Below are 26,135 nucleotides of genomic sequence, written 5' to 3' on the forward strand. Positions count from 1 at the left end.
AACTTGCGGAATATTGAAATGCCGAGATAGATTGGAGGTGGAGAAAATGTTTTCAATAGGAAGAGAGACTAGGAATCAAGGGCGCAGCCTCAGAGTGAAGGCATGATCCTTTAGAACCGAGATGAGGAGGAATTTCTTCAGCTAGAGAGTGGCGAATCTGTGGAACTCATTGCTGCAGAAGACTGTGGAGGTCAAGTCATTGAGTGTGTTTAAGACAGAGATAGCTAGGTTCTTAATTAGTAAGGGGATCAAAGGTTACTGGGAAAATATAGGAGAGTGGGATTGAGAAACATATCAGCCATGAGCGAATAGCAGAGCAGACTCGATGAGCCAAATGGTCTAATTCTGTTCCTGTTTCTTATGGTCTTATGGATTGTCAATTTTCAGAAATAATGCATATTCTCTTGCACACATGTCTGCAGAACTGGACTGGCTGCACATTTTTGAAAGATAAATGCAGATGCAAACATGTACGCATGTGTTAAACCAGAGGAAGCCATGTTTTGTACCTCAATATGCACTTGGGAGAGGCTTAAACAGACACTACATACTTGTTCAAATTATTTTGGCAATGCTCAGAAGAAACTCAGCCCAACTTCACTGTTCATATAGTGTTCTTCCTCTGGGACTGCAGGTGTGATCTCCAACTGCTTTCTCTTTACCAGAACTACAAGTCAAAAAGAAATCTCACTGACTCACTTCTGTCCATGTGACATAATTCTGAATCATGGATATGTGAAATGGCATATGAATATGTCATTATACATCATCCACGCCCCGTCCCATCTCCCTCTGTCCCTCTCTTTCCTGATACGTGCTGATCAGGAGGTCGCTGGTTCAATTCTCAGTTTGTGCTTTGTGGTTAAGGTCAGCAAGAGGAAGTATTGGCTGCTGCAGTTTGCATCAATGTCTCTGGTTAGAGAAGCATTTGTTGCTTTCTGCTGCAATCCATTGATTTTCCACCACATCCCTGGTGTTGCAGACTGGCAAATTCCAAGGTTCAGGTCAGCGTTAAGGGACGGACTAAAGTCTGGGGCAGCTCCCACCAGGGTGCAATGGGGAAAGACCACTGTCTAAGGACTTTCTGCTGATGTTAAATGGAGGTCCATTCAGTTATCAGACTCTCCTGGTGCCTCAAATACATGTAAATATAGTCTGGTTCAAATAAGAGATGCCTTTTTTTGTTTGTATAGAGTCAAACTCCAGTGTTTGTTTGTTTCCTGATATGCTACTGTACAGAGCTGAACTGGTTTGTGACTATGTGACATATATATATATAAATACATAAAGATTTTTTTCTGAATAAAGTATATTTTGAAATGAAAAAAAAACATATCCTTGGTTGGGACACCGAGGACCAGATACAACAGCTATGGGGAATAACACTCTGGCATTGCAAGTATTCACTCGCAAAGTAAGAGCAGTAGTTTTTCTGGAATTAATAGTGTGTGGCTGATACCATCTGGCATTGATATGTGCTGGAGAATGGACAGAAACAAAAGGGAAGGGGAGGGGAGGAAACTGGAAGGAAATGGAATGGATGGAGAGAGGGATTGAAGAGAAGTTGAATGTTATGGAAATAATTTAAAAGGCATCTGATTGGGGATATGAATAGGAATGGGGCAGGCACTGGCAGGTGAGACTAGATTGGGTTGGGATATCTGGTCGGCATGAACAAGTGCAGTCCGATTCCGTTCAGTACATCTCTATGACTATGACTATAAATAAATACCCAAGACATAAGTGACGTTTTAGACCACAATGAGCATGCACACTCCATCCCCATTAGATAGAGTGTTGTGTTCAGTTTTTCAGGGCTTGAGAGTTTAATACCTGATCTATGTACCCTGCATTTGATTTTCTGAATCTGGGTGTTGATTGAAAAAAAGGATAGGAAGGATATTATCAAGCTGGAGAGGTTTTAGAAGGGATTTACCAGAATGTTGCTGAGTATGGAAGGTTTGAATTATAAAGAAAGGCTGGGATCATTTTCACTGGAGCGTAGGAGGTTGAGAGGTAACCTGATTGAAGTTTACAAAATAATGAGAGTATAGATAGAGTTGATGGTAGTTGTCTTTTCCCTGAGATGGGGAATTTCGAGACTAGGGGAATGTTTCTAAAGTGAAGGGATAGAAATTTTAAAAAGTCATGAAATAAATTTTTTACACAGAGGGTGGTTCGAGTGTGTAATGACCTTCCTGAGGAAGTGGTGGACACAGGTACAATTATAAGGTTTAAAAGATATTGGGATGGATACATGAATAGGAAAGGTTTGGAGGGATATGGGCCAGGGACAGTCAGGTGGGACTAGTTTAATTTGGGATGAAATTTGGCATGGACTGGTTGGACAGAAGGGTCTGTTTCGGTGCTCTAGGACTCGATGACTCTATGACATCACAGAAATTGGAAGCTACTAGAAGAGGGGAGGGTAAAGAATTTGAAGCATTGTGTAAAACTCTTGTACATTTCCTTCACACTTAGAGACTAGTGCCTTGTCTGCATTGTTTGAGGACTAGTTGAATATCTAAAGTACACAGCACTGAGCACTCCCTTTTGTGGCTTACAGTGTGTCAAAATCACACTCTCTTATCTTGCTTTGTAAAATCTTAGTCAATATCACCAACATTGGGAAACATTAGACTCGCCACTTTGCAGTGTTTGTAAATGGTGAAACCAGCTTATTAACTCATGCTGGAGCACAGTTCACCAGAGCCTGTGGGTGTAAAGAGTGAATGCCAGCTATTCCACTATTGAGGCATCATAGCCAGTCAAGTACTGTGGCAGAGGGAAGGCTGAGGTGGAGATTTCACAATATTCCTGGTTGGAAGCACACCTCTGCTTGTTCCCTGCTACATTCCCAGTAAGGAATGGTGCCCACTACTCACAAGAACATGGTAAGAATTTTGCGATGCCTTCCCATGATGACCTGTTAAATACCCACTGCTGGGAGTATAGAATTGACCTTTGGTATCTGTGGATGTCAGGTAATACAGTGAGGCTCTTCACTGTCAAATGTTCTGAGTCCTCACTCATCTGGGCTGATAAACATAACCTATTATGTTTGGGGTTGGTAAGCCTGGCTGACTGGACAGCTGGGTTGCAATGCAGGGTGACACCAATTCAATTCCCACACTGGCTGAAGTTCCTACAAAGGTCCTGGCTTCTCAACCTCACTCCTAACCTTAAGCACGGTGACCCTCGGGTCAAGGTCGCCACCAGTCATCACTTTGTAGTGAGAGAGCAGCCCTACAGTCTGCTGAGACTATGGTCACATGACCTTACGAGTTAGCTCAATAAACAGTGCAGCTTATTGTTTCCTTTGGGAATTGGCATTTCTAGGACAACTGCAAAGTGTGTAGGCCATTCAACCATTAGAGCAGTTCCATCATTTAGTTGGATCATGGCTGACCCTGATCTTAACTGATTAAGGTGCTTTGGATCCAGAGCTCTTTTCGAACAGAAAGGTCAGTCCTAGCATTGATTCTCAATGGTGAGAGCTCTGAAAATAGTGAATGGACTCTGTCACGAGCTGTAACAGTTTTAGATACAGCTGACCTTTAGCAGGAGGTAAAACTAAACACAGAACACCTTGGGGTCACAGCTGGGTGACCTTACCACAGGACTGAGCTTGACTGCTGGAAGAGTTGTCCTGGAGTTAAGAATCATTCCCACGACTTGTGAAACATGGCTGGAAGAAGGACACATTTTGTCAAAGCACGTTATCTTCCACTCGCCAGGACTACTAATCGGAATGGCAATTAAAGGGGAAAGCTAACAGTTATACCACAAGAGAGGAGAGTGTTGGCAAGTGGATTTTGACTGACAGAGACATTGTCATAGAGAACATTGGTTGGTCCCTTGAATTGATATTCTTGTGAATAATCCTGGTGAGTTCAAGGTAGAAACACCAATAAAATGTATTTTTTTCAGCAATACTGAACCCTAAAGCAATCTATGCCCTCGTCAGGAAAACCTGCCAAATAAGCCTGAGCTGATAAATGGCAAGTTATATTCATGTTACAGGAGTGCCAGGTAATTACTATCTCCAACAAGAGAGAATCTAACCATTCTCCCTCATAAAAGGCATCTGGATGGATACGTGAATAGGAAGGATTTAGAGGGATATGGATCAAATGCTGGCAAGTGGGACAAAATTAATTTAGATTACTTACAGTGTAGAAACAGGCCCTTTGGCCCAACAAGTCCACACCGACCCTCCATAGAGTACCCACCCAAACCCATTCCCTTACATTTACCCCTTCACCTCACACTATGGGCAATTTAGCATGGCCAATTCACCTAACCTGCACATTTTTGGACTGTGGGAGGAAACCAGAGCACCCGGAGGAAACCCACGCAGACACAGGGAGAATGTGCAAACTCCACACAGTTGCCTGAGGCGGGAATTGAACCCAGGTCTCTGGCGCTGTGAGGCAACAGTGCTAACCACTCTGCCACCATGGACAAGTTGGACTGAAGGGTCTGTGTCTGTGCTGTACAACTCTATGATTATGCTTAACATTGCTGAATCCTCCAATATCAACATTCACGGGGTAACACTTTCTCTTTGTTACTCATTCATGGACGTGGTGTCACTGGCAGGCCAGCAACTGTTGCCTGTTCCTAGTTGCCCTTGAGAAGGTGATGCTGAGCTGTATTCTTGAACTGTTGCATACATGTGCACTGGGTTGCCCTTAGGGATGGATTTCAGGATTTTGACCCAGCGACATTGAAGAACAGCGAAATATTTCCAAGTCAGGATGGTGAGTGGCTCAGATGGGAATTTGCAGGTGGTGATGTTCCCATGTATCTGCTACCTTTGTCCTTCTAGGTAGAAGTGGTCCTGGGTTTGGAAGTTGCTGTCTGAGGAATTTGTGGTGAATTTCTGCCATGTGTGTTGTAAATTGTCCACTCTGCTGCTACTGCGTGCCGGTGGGGGGAGGAGTTGGATGTTTGTGGATGTGGTGCCAATCAAACAGGCTGCTTTGTCCTGGATGGTGTCAAGCTTCTTGAGTGTTGTTGGAGCTGCACCAGTCCAGGCAAGTGGGGAGTATTCCATCACACTCCTGACTTGTGCCTTGTAGATGGTGGACAGGCTTTGGGGAGTCAGGGGGTGAGCAACTCGCCACAGTATTCCAAGCCTCTGACCTGCTTTTATAGTCACTGTGTTTATGTGGTGAGTCCAGTTGAGTTTCTGGCCAATGGTAGCCCCAAAGATGTTGACAGTATGGGATTCAATGATGGTAACAACATTGAATGTCAAAGGATGATGGTTAAATTGACTCTTGTTGGAGATGATCATTTGTGTGGTGTGAATGTTACTTGCCATTTGTCATCCCAAGCCTGGATGTTGTTCGGATCTTGTTGAATTTGTAGATGGACTGCTTCAGTATTTGAGGAGTTCCGAATGATGCTGAACATTGTTCAATCATGGTAAATATTCCCTGACCTTCTGATGGAGGGGAGGCTATTGATGAAGCAGCTGAAGATACTTGGGTCTAGGACACTACTCTGAGGTACTCCTGCAGAGTTGTCCTGAAGCTGAGATGACTGACCTCCAACAACTTTATAGATCCATGAGCCTTTGAGAGATGTAATTTCTCTTTGTCTCCATCGTGAATCTGTCACCCCCTTCCACCAACTTATGACCTGTTGCTGGAAGTGGAGCAGTGACTAACAACCAGGAGATTCTTCAACCACAGAGTCTCCACTTCAGAGCTGAACAGATGGCAGGGATGGATGGTGGAAGTCCAGCTGAATGGTTAGGCGTGAGCTAAAATGCTTTGGACCGCACTAACAAATAGTGCCCAGGGAATGTAAGCTAAAGAGAGCAAAATACTGCAGATGGTGGAAATCTGAGTTCAGTGGAGAGGCCAGAATCTTTCTTCTTAGAGCCAAGAAAGTTAGGAGAGGATTTGACAGACGTGTTCAAAATCATGGGTGGTTTTGAATTCATAAAAAGAAACTGTTTCAAATGGCAGAAAGGTCAGTAGCCAGAGAACATAGATTTAGGATGACTGTCAAATAGAGATGGCAGGAGGCGATCTTTAATTTACTCACAGTGGACAGTGAGTTGGCATCAGTTGCCTGGAGGGGTGGTCGAAGTAGATCTCAACTAATTTTCAGAAGAGAATTGAACACATAGGAAACAAGATTGCATTTATACAGTGACCATCAGATATCTCGAAGCACTTTGTAACTGATGAAGTACATTTATTTTTAAATGTGGGGTGTAAGGAAGTGGCAGACAGAAGGCTGGAAGAAGACAGCAGACTAGGCAGCATCAGGAGGTTGAGAAGTCGACGTTTCGAGTATCACCTTTCTTCAGGAAGTGCAGCTGCTATAAGTTCTCACTAATAGTGGTAATGACCAGGTAATCTGTTTTTGTGCTTTCGAACGAGGGGTAAGTATTGGCCAAGACACCAGGGAGACTGCTATGTTCTTCAAAATAGTGGCATGGGGTCTTTATTATCTACTAGAGAGGGAGAAAGGCATTTCCCATGGATAACCCTCCCAACCTGCACATCTCTGCACTGTGGGAGGAAACCTGAGCACTGGAAGGGAACCCACACAGACGGGGAGAATGTGCAAACTTCAGGTAGATAGGATAATGAAGAAGGCATTTGGTATGCTTTCTTTCATTGGTCGGGGTATTGAGTACAGGAGTTGGGAGGTCATGTTGCAGCTGTACAGGACATTGGTTAGACCACCGTTGGAACATTGCCTGCAGTTCTGGTCTCCTTTCTATCGGAAAGATGTTGTGAAACTTGAAAGGGTTCAGAAAAGATTTACAAGGATGTTGCCACGGTTGGAGGATCTGAGCTACAGGGAGAGGCTGAACAGGTTGGGGCTGTTTTCCCTGGAGCGTCGGAGGCTGAGGGGTGACCTTATAGAGGTTTATAAAATCATGAGGGGCATGGATAGGATAAATAGACCAAGTCTTTTTGTTGGGGTTGGGGAGTCTAGAACTAGAGGGCATAGGTTTAGGGGGAGAGGAGAAAGATATAAAAGAGACCTAAGGGACAACTTTCTCACACAGAGTACATGGAATGAGCTGCCACAGGGTGTGGTGGAGGCTGGTACAATTTCAACATTTAAGAGGCATCTGGATGGGTATACAAATAGGAAGGGTTTGGAGGGATATGGGCCAGGTGCTGGCAAGCAGGACTAGATTAGATTGGGATATCTGGTCGGCATAGACGAGTTGAACCAAAGGGTCGGTTTCCATGCTATATATCTCTATGACCCTACACAGATAGTTGCCGGAGGGTAGAATCAAACCCAGGTTCCTAGCACCACAAGGCGGCAGTGCTAACCACTCAGCCACCATCATGGTGAGACATTAGCCTGCATCTCCAAAGCATTAGCCACAACCTCCGGATTATTCGTTCAGTAATATTAGCACTCCACCACTGTCTCCCTGTGCTGCTTTCAGTCCTCTGTTCATTGTTCCCAAAAGCAGTTGTGTTGACTTCCTGTTCATATCTCGGAAATGTATCTGAATGCAAGAACAAACATCTAAATAAAACAAAAGCAAAGTACCAAAGAAGCTGCAAGTCTGAAATAAAATGGAAAATGCTGGAAATACTCAGCAGGTAACATCTGTGGAGGGGCGACAAGAGTATTTATTTCAGGATGTTGACCTTTCACCAGCACGAGGAAACAGCACCTCGTTCAGGTCCAAACAAGGTGTGTCCTCTTTAAATCATTCTCATCAGCAGTCCGGGGCTACACTCCAGTTCTGAAGGAGATTCGTAATGCACTCCAGCCACTGCAGACCTGCTGAGATTTGTGCTTCCTGGGTCTGTGTAGGATTACAATTTGTCCTCCAGTAACATGGTTACAAGCAGGAAAGTAATGTCACTCGAAACCATATCAATATCCTGAATGAAGTCAGTGAGATACTGACAATGAGCCAGTGTGACAGCAGCTCGTTTATTCCACAGCCTATAGTTGTGACTCGCAGGAAAAGATTTAAAAGAGACCTGTGGGGTGACGTTTTCACACAGGGTGCGGATATATGTGGAATAAAATGCCAGAGGAAGTGGTAGAGGGGAATACAATTACAACATTTAAAACACGTTTGGACAGGTACGTGATTATATGATATCTGGTCAGCATGGACGAGTTGAATTGAAGGGTCTGATTCCGTACTGTTCCTCTCTATAACTATATGAAACAATGTGGGCCAAAGACAAGCAAATTGGACTCGTTTCATTTGACAAACTTGGTCGACATGGACAAATTGAACTGAGGAGTCTCCTTCCGTGCTGTATGACTCTGTGTTGCACTCAGACATTAACAGGAAGAGGATATTGGGCAGGAAATTGAGGGGCATTTTTCACTAGCCCCAGAAGTGTGTAGGAAAATTGTCATCATCAACGGATTCATTCTAAACCAGAAGTCCAGGCAGTTGGCTATTGGATGTAGTCTATAGAAGTCTATCCAAGGTCATTGCCAACCAGGTCGGGTATGCTGTGGAGTTGAGGATTCACCCCAATCAGACCAAGCAGTACAAGTCAGGAAGGGTTCAGAGAACCTCATGCTACTTGGGCTGCAATTGGGGAGGGAAATGGGGGCTTGGGGAATGGTGGGAGTGGGGGCAGATGGGGTGGGATGCTGTTGACAGGAAAAGTCCTTTGACAGAAAACTGCACAGCTACATGGTGGACGTGCTGTCTGTAATGGGAAGGGAATGTGCAACTGGGTCCAACTGCACAATGCAAACATTAGCAACAGAGTTACAATCAGTCAGAATGCTAGATGTACTAACCTCAAGACAAAGGGGCAGCATTGTGCTCAAAATCAGCTTCATCCTGATGTCTACCTTCATGTGTTGTTGAATCTCACAGTGCAAGGATACTCAGTACACAGCCACCTTTGAGTTCAAATCTGGTCCTGGTTTGCAAAAGGTGGGTCTGGTCACTTTGTTGTCAAAAGCTCCAAGCAGTTGGACCATGTTGTACCTCTAGTCCCTTGGGGGGAGCATTATGCAAAGAAAGATCTGAGACTACAAGTGATGTACCCTCACAATGCTATTTGGGAGGGAGTTTTAGCCAGTGATAGTGAAGAAATGGTAACATAGCCCCCACACAGCACTGGATTTGGAGGAGAACTGAAAGGTAATGGTGTTTCCAAATATCTGCCTTTGTCCATCAATGGTCAGCATTACCATGAGGGACCCTGTCAGAGGGCTCCCTCAGCAGTTTGCTAATGTCAGTTGGAAGGATGCCTCATAGCCAAAATTTGCAAACAAGGGCCATGCTGGAGCTTGAATACTGATGGGATAGACCTTTCCCGTCAGATCCTTCCTTCATGTCTGCAGTCTCTGCACATTGCCTTCAAAGTGGTCATGATGGCGAACAGATCATTGTCCACCTCCTTGTGGAATGTGCCTTTGTAAAGGAGCCTGGATGCTGTGGTTTTTGTCAAGGTACATCCAGTTCTGTAATGCAGGACTCTGTGCTTTAGGAACTGTTCCTGGGACACCCACTGAGACAAACACCAATTGTTCCCGGAGGACCGTGAATTCAGTGAAAGATGCTCTTTGGTCTGTCCAAAACCTGCTTACCTTAACCAAATGTTGCAAACTGGTTCAGTCCAAGGTCCAGGACTTTGTGCTGAGGGACACACTAAAGCTGGGAGCAGTCGCAGGAGAGGTACAATGGGGAAAAACCATCCTTGAAGGCCTTTGAGCTGAGGAACTAGAAACGGCCAAACCCCTGAGGTGATGTTCCTTGGGAAGATGTGAAGAATCATGAATAATGAAATAGTTTTGAGGCAGAGTGGAACATGGTGTAGAGAGAAATATTTTATATTCATTCCATGTTGCATACATTTCACTTGGAAGTGTTTTGCCCTTGGGCTTGGTGTTTGACATGGCATGTCTTTTGCAAATATTAAGAATATAGCAATTATATTGAGGCACTTTAAGTTGGGAACATGTTGTATACGAACAAGTTGAGTTTAATTGCAAAATTTCTTTTTATTTACCCCCAAGGTTTTGGGTGCGATTGGCTGGCCCAGCACTAATTGTATGTTCTTTACCGTTCTGGTAAATGGGATGGTGAGCTGCCTTCTTAAACTGCTGCAATCCATGGGGTGTTGTACTGTCACAATGCTCTTAGGGAGGGAGCTCCAGGATTTTTAACTAATGACAGTGAAGTTAATATAGCTCCAAGTAAGCATTGTCTATGACTTGGAGCAGATGGTGGTGTTTCTTAGTATCTGCTTTTGTGTCTCTAGGTGGTAGAGGCCAATGGTTTGGACAAGGCTGTATTGAGGAGACTTGCTGGGTTTTGTGTTACTTCTACTGGGTGGTACACACTGCTGCCTGCGTGTGCCGGTGGTGAAGGGTGTTCATGTCGAAACTGGTGGATGGGTGTCAATCAAAGGCCTACTTTGTCTTGGATGGTATTGAATTTCCTGAGTGTTGTTGAACCAGGCAAGTAGGGAGCGTTCCATCACACTCCTGACTTTCAGATGGTGGACAGGCTTTGGGGAGTCAGGGGGTGAGGTACTCATCACAGTATTCCCAGGCTCTGACCTGCTCTTTCAAGTGGAAACGTTTTGAACTGTATTTTGACCGATTTTACATATAAAGTATATTTTACGGAAAAAAAATAAAAATACAAGTGTTTATCAAACAATATGAGACTGCTGTGGTCTACCTAGCATGCAATTTGGAAGGCTCACAGTACATTAGCCTTTATCATGAGGTTTTCAGTAAAAGAGTAAAGTCATCCTGCTGCAATTGCATAGAGAGACTGCACCGAGTATTACCTGCAGTTCTGGTCCTCCTGTCTCAGGAGGATATGTTTGCCGTCGCAGGAGTGCAGGATAGATTTGTCAGACTCATTCCTTGTTTGATTGGCCTGCGCGATGAGGATGGGCTTGTTTTTGTCCAGAGTTTAGAATAATTAGAAACTTACAAAATTTGAAAAAGACCAGTCAGGGTAGGTGCGGAAAGAATGTTTCCCCGGGGCTGTAGGATCTAAAACCAGGGACACAGGCTCAGCACTAAAGGCAAGTTGTTTTGGATTGAGATGAGGAGAAACTCTTTCTCTCACAAGGTGGTGAATCGTTAGAGTACTCTGCTTCAGAAGACTAGAAATTCAGTTAATAACCAAGTCTAAGGTAGAAATTGATAATTTCCTAGTTAGTTAATGACATCAAAGGAGACCGGGACAATACAAGAACATGGCTTTAAGGTAGATGATCAACCTAGATGGTCTAGAATGGCAGGCTAGTTTTGAGGGGCTAAATGGCCTTCTCTTCTCCTATCAGAGAAAAACAGTTTGAGTTTAGGTTCCACAGGTATGTGGTGGAAGTATAGAGGATTGGTGCAGCTTATGACCCTGGGGCAGTCATGTGTAGTGGATGAATTACATATTCATGGTTATAGAGGTAAAAACAATGACTGCAGATGCTGAAAACCAAATACTGGATTAGTGGTGCTGGAAGAGCACAGCAGTTCAGGCAGCATCCAACGAGCAGCGAAATCGATGTTTCGGGCAAAAGCCCTTCATCAGGAAGGTTATGTCTACCATGTGCAAATTGCACTGTATTGAACTGACAGAAAGAGCACAGAATCTGAGGTTTCGGTGGGGGAGGGTATAGACAGTATTGTAAGTCAGTTTCTTTGCAGCTTTTCCCACTCCACTGCCAGGTGTCCGGTAGAATGCATTGGGAAAACCAGAATGGGATTTTGATTTCTTTGTCTGATTAAGGGATATCTGGGAGGCATTTCCAGGTCATGGCTCCACCCACTCCATCATAACATGAGACAGAGATGGCAAACTCGAGGTTGTGTGTGAAATTAAACCGGGGGTCCTGCTACAGTATGTAAACCCCAATAAAGCATAGCTGCAGAGGGTAGAGCAGGACTATACTGTTCACTTCAGCATTAGTGATCCAGGAAGGAAAAATTAAACCAGGTCATTACTCCTCATCACTGCCAAGTGATCCCTGCTGACATGGGAAAGATGTCAGGCTAGTATTGAGGTTGAGTTTAAGCTCATCTTTGGCCGTTGGTCACATTTCTCATCATCTAGACTTGTGCATGTGGAGCACATTCTTCGGTCTAGATACAGATCTTGTGTTTCTTTTGAAACTGCCTCACGCGGTTGACCCCACAATCCTGTCAGTTCACGAAAATAAATGAAGTGGATACTATGGCATTCATTTGTGGTTTTCTCAGTGTCACCCACCCAGCAGAAAGATGTGCTAGAATTTCTTCTCCTCGCTGTGCCAGGCTCTGTGTTTCAAGCTTTTTCAGTGCGAGGTGTGATAAGCTGTCGTAATGCTGTTGCATTCAGTGATGCATCTTGGTCTGGCTGGTAAGCTGTGTTTAGATCTTGCCTGCTGCTGGGAGGTTTAAAGTTGCCACTGCTTGTGATAATCATGCATTTGCAGTGGGATGTGTGATACAATGTTTTGGCACCTCTTGCAAATGTTTGAAAGCTACCATGGCAAAGGGTAACTTTTTTGCTAGCTTAAATGGGAGGCTTACTAGCACCAGCTTTGCAATGACAAAAGAAACATTTGTAAGGAACTTGGAGAGCGGTGTAAGCATTATCGAGCTGTTGAACCTTAATTACCTACATAGACTGGAATAATGGTTGTGTTAAGGACAGAAAGAGGCAAGTGTTCTTAGGTTATGTTCTGGAGAAATTCTTACAGTTTACGTGTCCACTCCAACTAGAAAAGAGGTAGAGCTAGACCTGGTCCTTGGGAATGTCACAGGCCAAATAGATCAAGTGGGAATAGGGGAACATTTAGGAGACAGTGATCATAAGGTTTAGGATGACATTGGCTAATACAAGAATAAAACTCCTGGAAGTGGCGGCTTACCAGCCATGTTGTACAGTATTCCACTCCATGGAACTTGATTGGCCAGGATCTTCTGGAGCTGTATGTGCTTCTGGCAGGCACCATGTGTGAATGCATGAGGAAAGGTATCATCACCCTCATCTACAAGTGGAATGGGGTTAGAGAGGAAATCAGGAATTGGTGCCACGGGCTCAGAACTGCTCTGGGATCGGTGAGTCACCCTGACCAAACCTGTGCTGTACAGGGCAGGACGATTTCTGAGATCCTTGCTCTCCTCAGGGATATGTACAAGACAGCGGGGTGGATACCTGCCTCATTAGCCTGGACCAGGCAAAAGCCTTTGACAAGATATCGCACATGTAAACGTGGGACGTGGTCTCTAAAATAGGCTTTGGGGAGGGAATCTGCAATTGGATCCGTCTGCTGTACACCAACATTGTTAGTGCAGTTTCAATCATTGGGTGGGAATCGAAAAGCTTCCTGCTCAGATCCAGAGTCGGCAGGGCTACACACTCTCTCCTGCCTTATTTCTGTGTTGTATAGAGCCTTTTGCTGAGTCCGTCAGGAAGGATGTGAGCCTGAGATGGGTGACTATTCCAGGGAGCAGAGGCCTGAAGGTTAAAGCCTCCCTGTACATGGATGATGTTGCTGCTTTCTGCTTGATCTGCTGTCAGTGCGCAGACTCATGAGTGTCTGCGACCAGTTCAAACTGACCTGGGGAGCCAAGGTAAACCAAGGCAAGAGGGAGGTCATGGTCTTTGGGAATGGGGCCGACTGATCCCTTATCCCCTTCATTGTCAGGTCAGATGACTTGAAGATGCTGGGAATGTGGTTCAGAGGGGCCAGGGCATATACAAAAACTTGGGACATGCGTATCGCCAAGGTGAGGCAGAAACTGGGCCTGTGGGAGCACCGCTCGCTCTCCATCGCGGGTAAAAGCCCGGTCATCAGGTGTGAGGCATTCTCTCTGTCATTCTACGTGGTGAAGGTTTGGCTCATTCCCTGACCCTATGCTGTTGCAGTCACCTGAACCATCTCCCACTTCATCTGGAGCTTGAGGTTGAGTCGTATGTGCAGGGACACCATGTGCAATCTCTGACAGAAGAGGGAAGAACATAACTAATGCTGCCCTCATCCTGACGCCACCTTTGTATGCAGCTGCCTCAGTCTAGGTATTTGGACCATTCCGTATCATCTGTCCTTCATGGAGAAGTTTACAAAGGAAAACACCCTTGACCACAAGTCCATCAGGAAGTGGTCAGCACGTAGCATCCTCAAGACCCTGCGGGGAAAGGAGAGGGTGGATCCTGCCACGTGATTCCCTGCCTCATCACCAGAACTTTCCAACAAGCACCAAGACATTGCTTAGCTGCTGGTGAGAAGGCCACTGCCCGTTAGATCCTTCACGTATACCTGGTCTGTCTGTGCCACTGTAGGCTGCCCTTGAAGCAGCTCTGGGACCAAGAGACTGGCGCACGTCTCCTTCTGGAATATTCCCTTGTAAAGAAGGTCTGGAGTGGGATGCACAGTGTTTGTCAAGGTTCGTCCCAAGTAGCTCTGTGATGCAGGACTCTGTGCTCTATGGTCCGTTCCATGGGACATGCACAAAGATAAACATCAACTGTATCTGGGGGACCTTAGACTCAAAGAAAGACAATCTTTGGTCTGCCCGAATCTTGATGGTCTCCCAGAGCAAGGGGTTGACTCTGACTGAGTGTTGCAGACTGGCACATCCCGAGGTCTAGGACCACGTGCTGAGGAACACACTAAAGTTTGAGGCAGCTGCTGCCAAGGCACAGTGGGGAAAGACCACCGTCTAAGGCCTTTCTGCCCTGATATCCCAAGTGTCTATTTACTTATAGAACCCAATGTAGTTTGTATTGAAATATAAATAGTTTCTGGTCATATTTAGTAAATATCCCAATTTTACATTTGAATGTATTGAAGGCAAAAACATTCAACGTCAACAGAACCTCATTCTCTATTTAAACACCTGTCCCTAGAATTGAATTCTGTGGCTGCCATATATTTAATCATTCAGAATGCTTGTCTTGACCATCTAGCACAGGGCTTACAAAATGGAGCTTGGAATATTGCATGCAATTATAGAGTCATAGAGATGTACAGCATGGAAACAGACCCTTCAGTCCAACCTGTCCACGCTGACTTTGTGTGAAACTTGGAAGGGTTCAGAAAAGATTTACAACGATGTTGCCAGGGTTGGAGGATTGGTGACTTATAGGGAGAGGCTGAGTAGACTGGGGCTGTTTTCCCTGGAGTGTTGGAGCTAAGGGGTGATCTTATAGAGGTTTATAAAATCATGAGGGGCATGGATAGGGTAAATAGACAAGGTCAATCCTTGGGGTAGGGGAGTCGAGAACGAGAGGGCATAGGTTGAGGATGAGAGGGGAAAGATAGAAAAAGGACATAAGGGGCAACATTTTCATGCAGAGCAGGGAGAGGGGAGAATGAGCTGCCAGAGGAAGTGGTGGAGGCTGGTACAATTACAGTATTTAAAAGGCATCTGGATGGCTATATGAATAGGAAGGGTTTAGAGAGCTATGGGCCAAGTGCTGGCAAATGGGACTGGATAAGGTTGAGATATCTGGTCGGCATGGATGAGTTAGACCAAAGGGTCTATTTCTGTGCTGGACATTCCTATAACTCTATCTAAGAATACAATGGTCAAATGTAAAATTTGATTTTTTAAAGTTGGACTTTCAGTAATGATAGACTTGGATTGTTTTGTAATGTGCGCTTAAGTAATTTGCGAAAAGAGTGTATTTTTGCCAAAAGAAATCCAGTTTGAGAAATGTAGTATTTAGCTTCCTCTGTTTCTGCTTACATTGTGTTGCCATCACAGACTAATGTCTATATTGCTCAATCGTGTTTGTGGGTAGTACCAGCTAAAGCAAGCATGCCCTGCTGGGAGGTTAATCCCAACAAATGGAAATTATCTGAAGATGGATCTTGAACATTTCAAGTGATGAGGCTGTGACTATTCCCATTAACATGGTAGCTCAATGGTTAGCACTGCTGCCTCACAGTGCCAGGGACCCACGTTTGATTCCAGCCTTGGGAGACTGTGTGTCTGTATGGAGTTTGTACATTCTCTGTGCGAGTTTCCTCCAGGTGCTCTGGTTTCCTCGCACAGTCCAAAAATGAGGTGGAGGAGCCAGTGTTGGACTTAGGTGGACAAAGTTAAATATCACACAACACCAGTTTATACTCCAACAGGTTTATTTGAATGCACTAGCTTTTGGAGCACTACTCCTTCATCAGGTGGTCAATGATGAAAGCGCAGCACTCTGAAAGCTAGTGCTTCCAAATGAACCTGTTAGACTATAACCTGGTGTTGTGTGATTTTTAACTTAGTCCAAAGATGTGCAGCTTAGGTGGATTGGCAATGCTGAATTACCCATAGTGTCCAGGAATGCGTAGGGTAGCTGGAGTAGCCATGGGAAATGCAAGGAGAGGGTATTGGGGGTGGGTCTGGGTGAAATGCTCTTCAGAGGGTCGGTGTGGACTCAGTGGGCTGAATGGCCTGCATCCACACTGTAGGGATTCTATGGCAGCTTGTTCCAGTGTGGGATTGAGCTTGTGATGAAAGACTGTTCATACACTGTCTTAGAAACAGTTGGTTTAAGTGGGTGACAACTTTGTGTTTTGTTATTGGGTGAACAGTTGTCCGGTATTTTAAGAGATCGTTGCTTTATTTGACTCTTTGTCCTGCATCCTTTTAGGATACCTTTGTCCCTTATTTCTAGGGTGGCTGTAGAAGAGCTGAGCCAAGGAAAGTCCCTTAGCCTATGTATTTTACTCTCCTTCTACCTGCTCTTATGGTCAATAGCACTTTGCCCCAACCCCTTCCCTCATCTCTCTGGTGACCAGCAAGCCCGAGCAAAACCCCTGTCCTATGGCTGATACATTCTTTATTTTTGATTATAAGAGCTGATTATCCTGAGCAACACATGACAAGGTCCTGTGTGTATGCTGTGGTCTGGTCAGTGCATCCCAAGGCACTTAGAAAGCCCCAGTTGCTCACGCTGGACGTTGTCGAGAGGTAGTTTCCTGAAAGAGGAACAGAAAGCTATTTCAGTATAAGAGTGACTTGAAAAATAGTGAGCTTTACCTTGCCACAATGGTTTCTTTGTGTCATGTTCTGTCAGGTTAATAACAAAGCCAACAGCAAGCAGCCAATACCCAATTGTAATGTCCTGCCTTTGCTTGGAAATGGGTGCTGAAATCAGGAAGAGGGTTAAAACAGGAGACATATGGAATGAATTCATAAATCCTATTCATGAAGAACCAGTTTAATTTAGTTAAGTTCACTTGTTATCTTCCTCATTGCAGATGTGGCCAGAAATGAGAACCGTTGGTGTTGTTTCTCAAATATTACCAACTGTTTGGGACCAGGGAAGGAAAACAGGAACTAGGAGTCCTGCTCCAGGTTGATCTTAGATTAGAATCCCTACAGTGTGGGAACAGGCCCTATGGCCCAACAAGTCCACACCAACCCTCCGAAGAGTAACCCATCCAGAACCATCTTCCTCTGACTAATGCACCTAACACTATGAACACTTCAGGAATTCCTGAAGAAGGGCTGATGCCCGAAACGTCTATTCTCCTGCTCCTTGGATGCTGCCTGACCTGCTGTGCTTTTCCAGCAACACATTTTCAGCTCTGATCTCCAGCATCTGCAGTCCTCACTTTCTCCACCTAACACTATGGGCAATTTAGCATGGCCAGTTTATCTAACCTGCACATCTTTGGACTGCGGGAGGAAACCATAGCTCCCGGAGGAAACCCACGCAGAGACAGGGAGAATGTGCAAACTCCACACAGACAGTTGCCTGAGGCTGGAATCGAACTCACGTCCCTGGTGCGGTGAGGCAGCAGTACTAACCCACTGAGTCACTGTGCCACCCTTACCACTGTGCTGCCCCACAGATCCTGGTGCCTGATTTGTAACTCTGTAACCTGAATGGGTTTTGAGTTAAAATTTTATCCGAACTGCACCATGTGTGAACTCCAATCAGATCTTTCATGTTCTAACGGAAAAGCAATCTGATTTCTGCTGTCAGGAGCTCGCAAGGAGTCGCCCAGGGTCGAAGCCAATTGCAGTACCCACTTCTGCCCTGTTTGTTTCAGTTGGTTGGACATCTCCCTTGCAATCAACTAGGCGAAAGTGAGGACTGCATATGCTGGAGATCAGAGTCAAGATTAGAGTGGTGCTGGGAATACACAGCAGCTCAGGCTGCATCCGAGGAGCAGGAAAACCGATGTTTCCGGCAAAAGAAACTGAAAGAAACAGTCAAGTGCAGTGCTGTGGGTGTGTGGTACTTTGGAAGGTGCCATTGTTCAGATAAGGTGTTCAACCAAGGTCACATCTACTTGGATGGATATAAAAGATCTTAATTAGGACTCAAGAATACCAAAGGTATCTGAGGTCTGGTCACTATTTATCGCTCAGTTAACATCAGGTTATGAAAACAAATTTATTGGAAATGTCAGGTGCAAATTGGCTGGTATGTTTCCTGCATGATAACATTACAACTGACTATTTCAGGAGCAGGAGTGGACTGTCCAGCTTGCTTCAAAGGCGCGAAGCTAATTTCGCTTGTGACCTTGACACTCCGCTTTTTCCAGAAGTATTTTCTTGGCTTGCAAAGTGCTTTGAAGTGTTCAAAGGTGTATGAATCGCTATATAAATGCGGGAGTAAATTGCTGCGGCTGCCGGAACTGAACTCACAGCGGGTCAGGCAGTATCCATGGAGAGAGAGGAAGCTAACGTTTCGAGTCGAGATGACTCTCCCTCAGAGCTGAGATGAAGCTCTGATCTAGACTGGAAACGTTAGCTGGCTGTCTCTGCATGGATGCTTTGTTAATGCATCTCTTTATTCCACGTTGGGGGAAAACAAAACGGATTTTGTGAAAAGTAGAACTCTTTCCCCCCAGATAATACACAAAATGCATTTCATTTAAAAAAAACACAATCTGACTGGTAATGTATTCACATTTAAACAGTTCCCATAATCATCCAGATCACAAGTATTCATTCAAGGACTTTCCCATTTCAAGCCATCTGTGTTTTTTGTATAATTCCCTAAAGCCTTCCTAACAGTGATGGCTATGTTTAACAGGAGTTACCTCTCCTTTGTTGAGGTCTTCTCACCTATTTACACACTGTGCGTCAGGACTGTCAACAGCCCCTTACCTGCTCAACCTGTCATTTAAATTCTTAATGATTTGTTCCTGAGTAACAATACAAACAGACCATCAGGTCATCATCAGAACATCTCCTCATGCATGCTAATACCGGGGACTAGAGCAGAATAAACTAGGGACCATTTACAGGTCTGGACGTGTTACTGCGTTAGCCATTGTTAACACAAAGGGGTATAAAATGTGGGTTCAGACGAAGCACACACGAGTCAAAATACCAGGCAGGTTTAAAAAATCCACCTCGAACTCTGTTTTTCCCTCCACAGATGCGACTGGACTGGCTGAGTTTCTCCAGTATTCTTTGATTTTATTTCAGATTTCCAGTGTCTTGCTGTGAGGTGAAAATTTGTCAGCTAAGTGTCAAAGGTTGCCTGCACTATCCTCATTCATGCCTTTCAATACATTGTTCAAAATTTATTTATTCTGGGTGTATAAAAGCACGCAGTCACTTTTCGTTAGTTTAAGAAACGAGCGTTGCATTTTCCAATGTGAGATTGACTGTAATAATGTGTCTCTTTGTCAGGGTCTGATGCACTTTCATGAGGAGAGGCCGCTTTTGCAACCGATTCTCAATCAGTTCAGAACTCCTTCAGCATCGACCAGGTGAGGTGAGCTGCAGATCCCGGTCATTTAGCTAACACTGCACCGTTTTAGCATCAAAGATTCTTCCTTCAGTTGCTGTGCCTGTTTGTAGAAGTACAAGGGTGCAAATGCTGCGGAGCATAGGATCCCAGAACATCAGAGGGATTGAGATTTTTAAACCCCTTGTTGCTCCGCATTCAGGAATAGTGGGAGTTCAGGAAAGTAAAGTTTAACCTGAGAGTTACTGCAGAGCTTTGTGTGATAACATCGCAGCTACAGTACGAAGCTGAAAACCTGAAAGTGTAGGGCAAAATGGGAAGGCCCTTGTCCCACTGCCCTTTGTTGCTGGTTATGTTGGTAAACCTTACCTACTATGTTTCACTGGCAGTAAATAGCTGCAGGCATTTTTCACACCACATACCTGCTACTACAAACTATTGCCAATGTTGGAAATTGGAAATACAAAGAGAAAATCAGGAGGTCTGGCAGTATCTGTGGAGAGAGAAACAGCTAACATTTCAAATCAAATGAGTTTCCCCAGCACTTTCGGTTTTTCATATATATCACTACAGACTAGTTGAATCCATGCCTTTCTAGGTACAGAGTCTTACTTTTCTCCTGGCTTCCTGTATAAATTGTTCATCTTGTGTCATGCTTTACGTTACAATCATTGAATCCCTACAGTGTGGAATGGGCCATTCAGCCCGTTGATTCCACACTGATGCCCCCCCCCCCCCCCCCAAAAACATATCTGACTCAGATCTACCTTATTCCTGCATTTCTCATGACTAACTCACCCAGCCTGCACATCCCTGGATACTTTCCCAAGGCCAATCTGCCCGTCTTTGGGTGGAAACCCACAGAGACCCAGGGAAGACTATCACCCAAGGGTGGGCTTGAACCCGGATCCCTGGCGCTGTAAGGCAGCACTGCTAACCACTGAGTCAGTGTGCCTCTCACATTCATTCAGTCACAAGAATGGTCAACAAATGGAGAGAAAGATAAAGGAACAAATGGGATGTTTTGAAATCTTGATGTTATCAGTATTGTATATTTCAGCTCAGAATTTTACACCAGGTCATGTCTTCCTATGTTCATAGTAAACATTGAAGGAGAATAAGTACTTGATAAACTAAATTAACATTAAATTTGAAATACGTGCACACACATTAACATTTACAAACCTCTTCATCTCCTGTTTTTAAGTTAAATTTTTCCAAGTTAGGGGGAGGGTACAGGTAGTGTTGAGGAAGCAGGGAGGTTGCAGAAGGACTTGGGACAGGCTAGGAGAGTGGGCAAAGAAATGTCAGATGATATACAGTGTAGGAAAGTGGGAGGTCCCGCACTTTGGTAGGAAGAATAGAGGCTATTTTCTAAACGGGGAAGCTGAAAGGGACTTCAGCCTCCGAGTTCCTGTTTGTGTGAGTGTGTGCTGTGTGCCAATTGACTGATGCCTTTCTTACATTGCAACTCTCCTGAAAAGAAAAGCACTCCGTTGGCTAAAAACGCTTTGAAACATTGAGTAGTAATGAATAGTGCTATAAAAATGCAAGTTTTTCATTGTTTGACCATGGGACCCAGAGAGCGCACTGGGGTAGGAGCAGTCGCTTTGCAAAAAGTGGGTTGGTGTGTGGTGAAGGCAGTTCCTTTTCACAGAGGGCAGAGTGGGAAATCTCTGGGCATGAATGACCTCAAGTCATGGAGGGGGACCTTTAGAGTACACCCAGGCCTTGACAGTCCTACATTTATGGAGATTTCTGTTTCCTACTGGACATTATGCCTTTTTAAGGACTGAGTTGCAGTTGGTTTGTGGTACCCCAATATTTGAATACGTTGGTGACATTTATACAAGAACTACATTGTACTACTATACAATGAGCATGCAGGCAAGCACCAGGTGTATCCTGGAATCATATTCCTGCAGTAGTCAGCAGCACAAGGAGGGAAGTGCATATAAAGCGCATATAAATATTTGCTTCTATCATGTGGAAAAAGTCAGTCATGGACTAAGTTATGAGTAAGTGGATCAGGAAATTAGCCGGGAATGTGAATAATGTCCACTCTACTGTTTTCCAGCTTTCAGATGTGCTGACTGGAACAACGCCAAGGATCCTGTCAGATAGCCAGGAGTGACAACTCTTACCATGATGGACAATGAGGTCCACAGTCTCTTTGACAAGTTCCTGCAAGGAAAGACGTGTAAAGAGACGTTGAGCCTATTCCACGAGCTCTGCCACGTCCTGCACCTGGATCCTGCCGACTATCGCAGTTTCTACCAGAAGTTGAAAGGCAGCCTCAATTACTGGAAGGCCAAGGCGCTGTGGGTTAAGCTCGATAAACGAGCATCGCATCCAAATTATGAACAAGGCCAAGCTTGTGCTAATACAAAGGCAAGTATCATCCTGCATGATGAATGCAAAATGCATGCTTGGCAGTCATTGTGCCATAGCACAGATGCAGCCTTTGAATTTAATCACCTTTTCAATTTATCAGCACTGCAATTTTGTTTTAATTTCCTCTTGTGCTCCCAAAATGCAGTCCTGAGGATTCAGTTCCTCTGTCATTGTCAAATTACAGGTTTGCAATTACAAATTGAAATAGGTTATTAGAACAGGACCATAACTTCTCATTTTATAATTAGTTACACCTTTTACATTGATCTCTTACATTTTATGTTTGTTCTTTTAGAAATTGATCGTGAATTTTTTCACCAGCAACCACTCTGATACAGTGGTTTAATTAGATTAGATTAGATTCCTTACAGTGTGGAAACAGGCCCTTCAGCCCAACTAACCCTCCAAAGAGTAACCCACCCAGAACCATTTCCCTCCTAACACTAACGCTATGGGCAATTTAGCATGGCCAATTCACCTAACCTGCACATCTTTGGACTGCGGGAGGAAACCCACGCAGAGACGGGGAGAATGTGCAAACTCCACACAGACAGTCGCCCAAGGCTAGAATCGAACCTGGGACCCTGCTGCTGTGAGGCAGCAGTGCTAACCACTGAGCCACCGTGCCACCCTTTGCCATAAGCAAACAAAAACAGAAGTTGCTAGAAAAGCTCAGATGTCTGGCAGCAGCTGTGAAGAGTAATCAAAATTAACGTTTCAGGTCTATTGACCCTTCCTCAGAACTGATGGTAACTCACAAAATGTTGGCTTACATGCAGAAGATAAGGTGGGGGGAAGGGATAAGGAGTAAACGATAAGTAAGGATAGAGTCCAAAGAGCGAGAAAAACAGTTGGACAGACAAAGGAACCGATTATGATCTGGCTAGGAGGGTGAATAGCTGTAAATGGAGACTGTTAGTGGCTAACAATAGGTAGTGGGTAATGGCAGACTGTGATAACAAGGCCTGGTGTGTGGGATAGGGGGCGAGGACATGGGGGAGTTCAGGCCCTAAGATTATTGAACTCGATATTAAGTCTGGAGGGCTGCAGGGTCCCCAAGCAGAAAACGAAATGTTATTCTTCCAGCTTGCACTGAGCTTCACTGGAGCACTGCAGCAAGCCCGAGGCAGAGATATTCGCCAGGGGACTTGGTCGGGTGTTAAAGTGTCAGGCAACTGGAAGCTCAGAGTCCTTTTTACAGTCAGAACATAGATGTTTTGCAAAGTGGTCACTCAGTCTACCCTTCATTTCCTCAGTGTAGAGAAGGTCACATCGTGAGCAGCGAGTGCAGTAGACTAGATTGAGTTAAGTGCAGGTAAAGTGCTGCTTCATCTGGAAGGTATAAAAAGAAAATTTACAGCCCAGGAACAGGCCCTTCGGCCCTCCAAGCCTGAGCCCTTAGACTCTTGGATACTGAGGAGGGGGGTGGTAAATGGGCAGGTGTTACGCCTTCAGTAGATGCAGGAGAAGTATCTCTGCCAGTTCTTCTGCTTGCCCTCCCTTTCTCTGCCTTACTATTAAACAGTCTTCCTCACATGGATTTACTCTCTGCTATCTGTTGCCTGCCTCTTCCCCCTCATAACCCCTTATGTCTGAGCTCTACCTACCCTCACCACTTCCTGTTTTTTTATTTGTGACAATTTTATTTTCAACCTAGGATGTTGCAAATTCTAATTTGGTAATGCAGAACTTGAATATTGCTGAGAAAAGAAACATTTTGTGGTGCATTCGTCAGGATACTTTGCAAGAACACCAACTGAATGGGAAAACAAACATTTATACTGTATGAGAGGACAATGCTAATTGGTTGTCAACTGGACTCTTGATTGCAGAGGCATTGACATGGAAAGTGCACCAGTTAGATGATGACTGATAGTCAACTGCCAAGCTTTGCTAAATTTAAACTGGCAGATTGTTCAAAGTGTTACTCTGAGGAATAAACCAGAGAATGGCTGTGGCCTGCTTTAAATGAAAGTGCGTGTGTACATGTTCTTTCTGTCTGTGAAGAACACAGCCTTCTGTATTAATGTATGGGGGGTTGGGGTGGGGGGGGGAGTGGGGGTGGTGCTCCCAGGACACACAAGTGCACAACACAGTGAGCCAACTGGCAATCCAGGATTGGTTGTCAGTGGAATTCTTTGCACATTCAGGAACGTGTCCTGATGCATACAGATAAAAAAAACGGAAAGTGTATTTTTCAGTAACGCAGCAAAGTTTCATTTCCAGTGAGGCTAATGCAGCAACTGCATCTCAAACCTTTTACACTCACCTGCAATGTTAACGATTTTTGAGGGAACACTGCAGAAAGAAGCTGGGCTCCCCCTTTGATTTGCGAAACATTTCTCTTTTTGTTTTGATCAATTCATCATCAGTTTCTCTTAGATTAGATTACTTACAGTGTGGAAACAGGCCCAACATGTCCACATCAACCCTCCAAAGAGCAACCCACCCCCCTACATTCACCCCTTCACCTAACACTAAGGCCGATTTAGTATGGAATCTAACTCCTCAACATGTAACGATCATTGCTGAATCACCCAGTCTAGTGTTAGATTAGATTACTTACAGTGTGGAAACAGGCCCTTCTGCCCAACAAGTCCACACCGACCCGCTGATGCGCAACCCACCCATACCCCTACATTTACCCCTTACCTAACACTACGGGCAATTTAGCATGGCCAATTCACCTGACCTGCACATTTTTGGACTGTGGGAGGAAACCGGAGCACACGGAGGAAACCCACGCAAACACGGGGAGAATGTGTACACTCCACACAGACAGTCACCTGAGGCAGGAATTGAACCCAGATCTCTGGTGCTGTGAGGCAGCAGTGCCAACCACTGTGCCACCGTGCCGCCCATATTACTATTTAATTGCAGCAAGTATAGAAACCAGAACGAGCTTCAGTCTGCAGAAGCTCAAAACTTTCATGTGTGCATGAAAGATTGCTTTCAGATGAGAGAATTTATAAGGGGTGCTTTCCCTAACTTTGAATGTTCTCAGATTATTTATAGCCATGATTTATTAATACTGATGCTATTAGTTGTTTGACAATTTGTGGCCTCCATCTCCTTGAGCTGCTGTTTTGATTCAACTGAGTGGATAGCTCAGTCACTTGAAAGCATGGCCTCAGAAATAGAGTAAGTAATGTGTAGGATTGAACCCTCAATCCATGTCCTCATTGACCTGAGTGTTAGGGGGTTTGCCCTCATGTTACCAGCCCTTATTAAAGGTTTGAACACTCTGGCGGCAGGAAACATGTTTCCACTGATGGGTGAGTGCTGAACCAGAGGACACAGCTTAAAAATACGGAGTCGACCATTTAGGACAGAGATGAGGAGAAACTTCTTCACCCAGAGAGTGGTGGCTGTGTGGAATGCTCTTCCCCAGAGGGCAGTGGAGGCCCAGTCTCTGGATTCATTTAAGAAAGAGTTGGATAGAGCTCTCAAGGATAGTGGAATCAAGGGTTATGGAGATAAGGCAGGAACAGGATACTGATCAAGGATGATCAGCCATGATCATACTGAATGGTGGTGCAGGCTCGAAGGGCAGAATGGCCTACTCCTGCACCTATTGTCTAATGTCTATTGGCTCCTTGATTATACACAAGGATCGGGTCTTGCATCCAGACACACACTTCATTAGTCATTGGTGCCAAACAATGGCTGTTTAGACATTTCAGATGGAAATAATGACAACTGTTTTGCTCCTCTAGCAAGTGAGGTGGGTCAGGTTTAAACAGACTGGAATGGACTTGTCTTGAGTTGGGTCAGACCAGGTCTGAAGTCAAATGTGACAGTGATAACTGTACAAAGTATGATAGAAGTAGGAACAGCAGTAGGCCTTAGGACTCTGTGAGCCAGCTGTACCATTCAACATGGTCATGGTAGATCTTCTACACCAATACCAACTTTCCTTCACACCCCCTATGATGAGTGCAGAAATCTTTTCTGGATGACATCCCACTTTTCTGTCATGGTTTATGTCTTGTGCCAGCAATATGGACCATGAGCAGGAGGCCCACACCATTTGGAGTTCTGCTGGTAGTGTCTACCCAAGCCCTTGTGAAATGAAGGATCCCTTTCCTAAATCCTGCAGGTTTGT

The 26,135-nt window shown here is 44.8% G+C and overlaps 1 protein-coding gene across 6 annotated transcripts in view; it reads left to right on the plus strand.

Moving 5' to 3' along the window:
• Nucleotides 1-26,135, plus strand: part of LOC140467199 (F-actin-monooxygenase mical1-like) — a 95,879-nt gene that overhangs the window by 2,985 nt on the left and 66,759 nt on the right. For 5 of the 6 annotated variants that reach the window (XM_072563395.1, XM_072563394.1, XM_072563392.1 and 2 more), the window contains exons 2-3: nucleotides 19,579-19,658; nucleotides 21,714-22,027. In XM_072563395.1, coding sequence (XP_072419496.1) covers nucleotides 21,782-22,027 — 246 coding nt within the window. In that variant the 5' untranslated portion in view covers nucleotides 19,579-19,658; nucleotides 21,714-21,781. Of the gene's footprint in view, nucleotides 1-19,578; nucleotides 19,664-21,713; nucleotides 22,028-26,135 lie in introns of all 6 variants that reach the window. The other variant, XM_072563393.1, reaches the window with a different exon arrangement.

The sequence above is a fragment of the Chiloscyllium punctatum genome, chromosome 45 (genome assembly GCF_047496795.1).
Source record: "Chiloscyllium punctatum isolate Juve2018m chromosome 45, sChiPun1.3, whole genome shotgun sequence".
NCBI classification, from domain to species: Eukaryota; Metazoa; Chordata; class Chondrichthyes; order Orectolobiformes; family Hemiscylliidae; genus Chiloscyllium; species Chiloscyllium punctatum.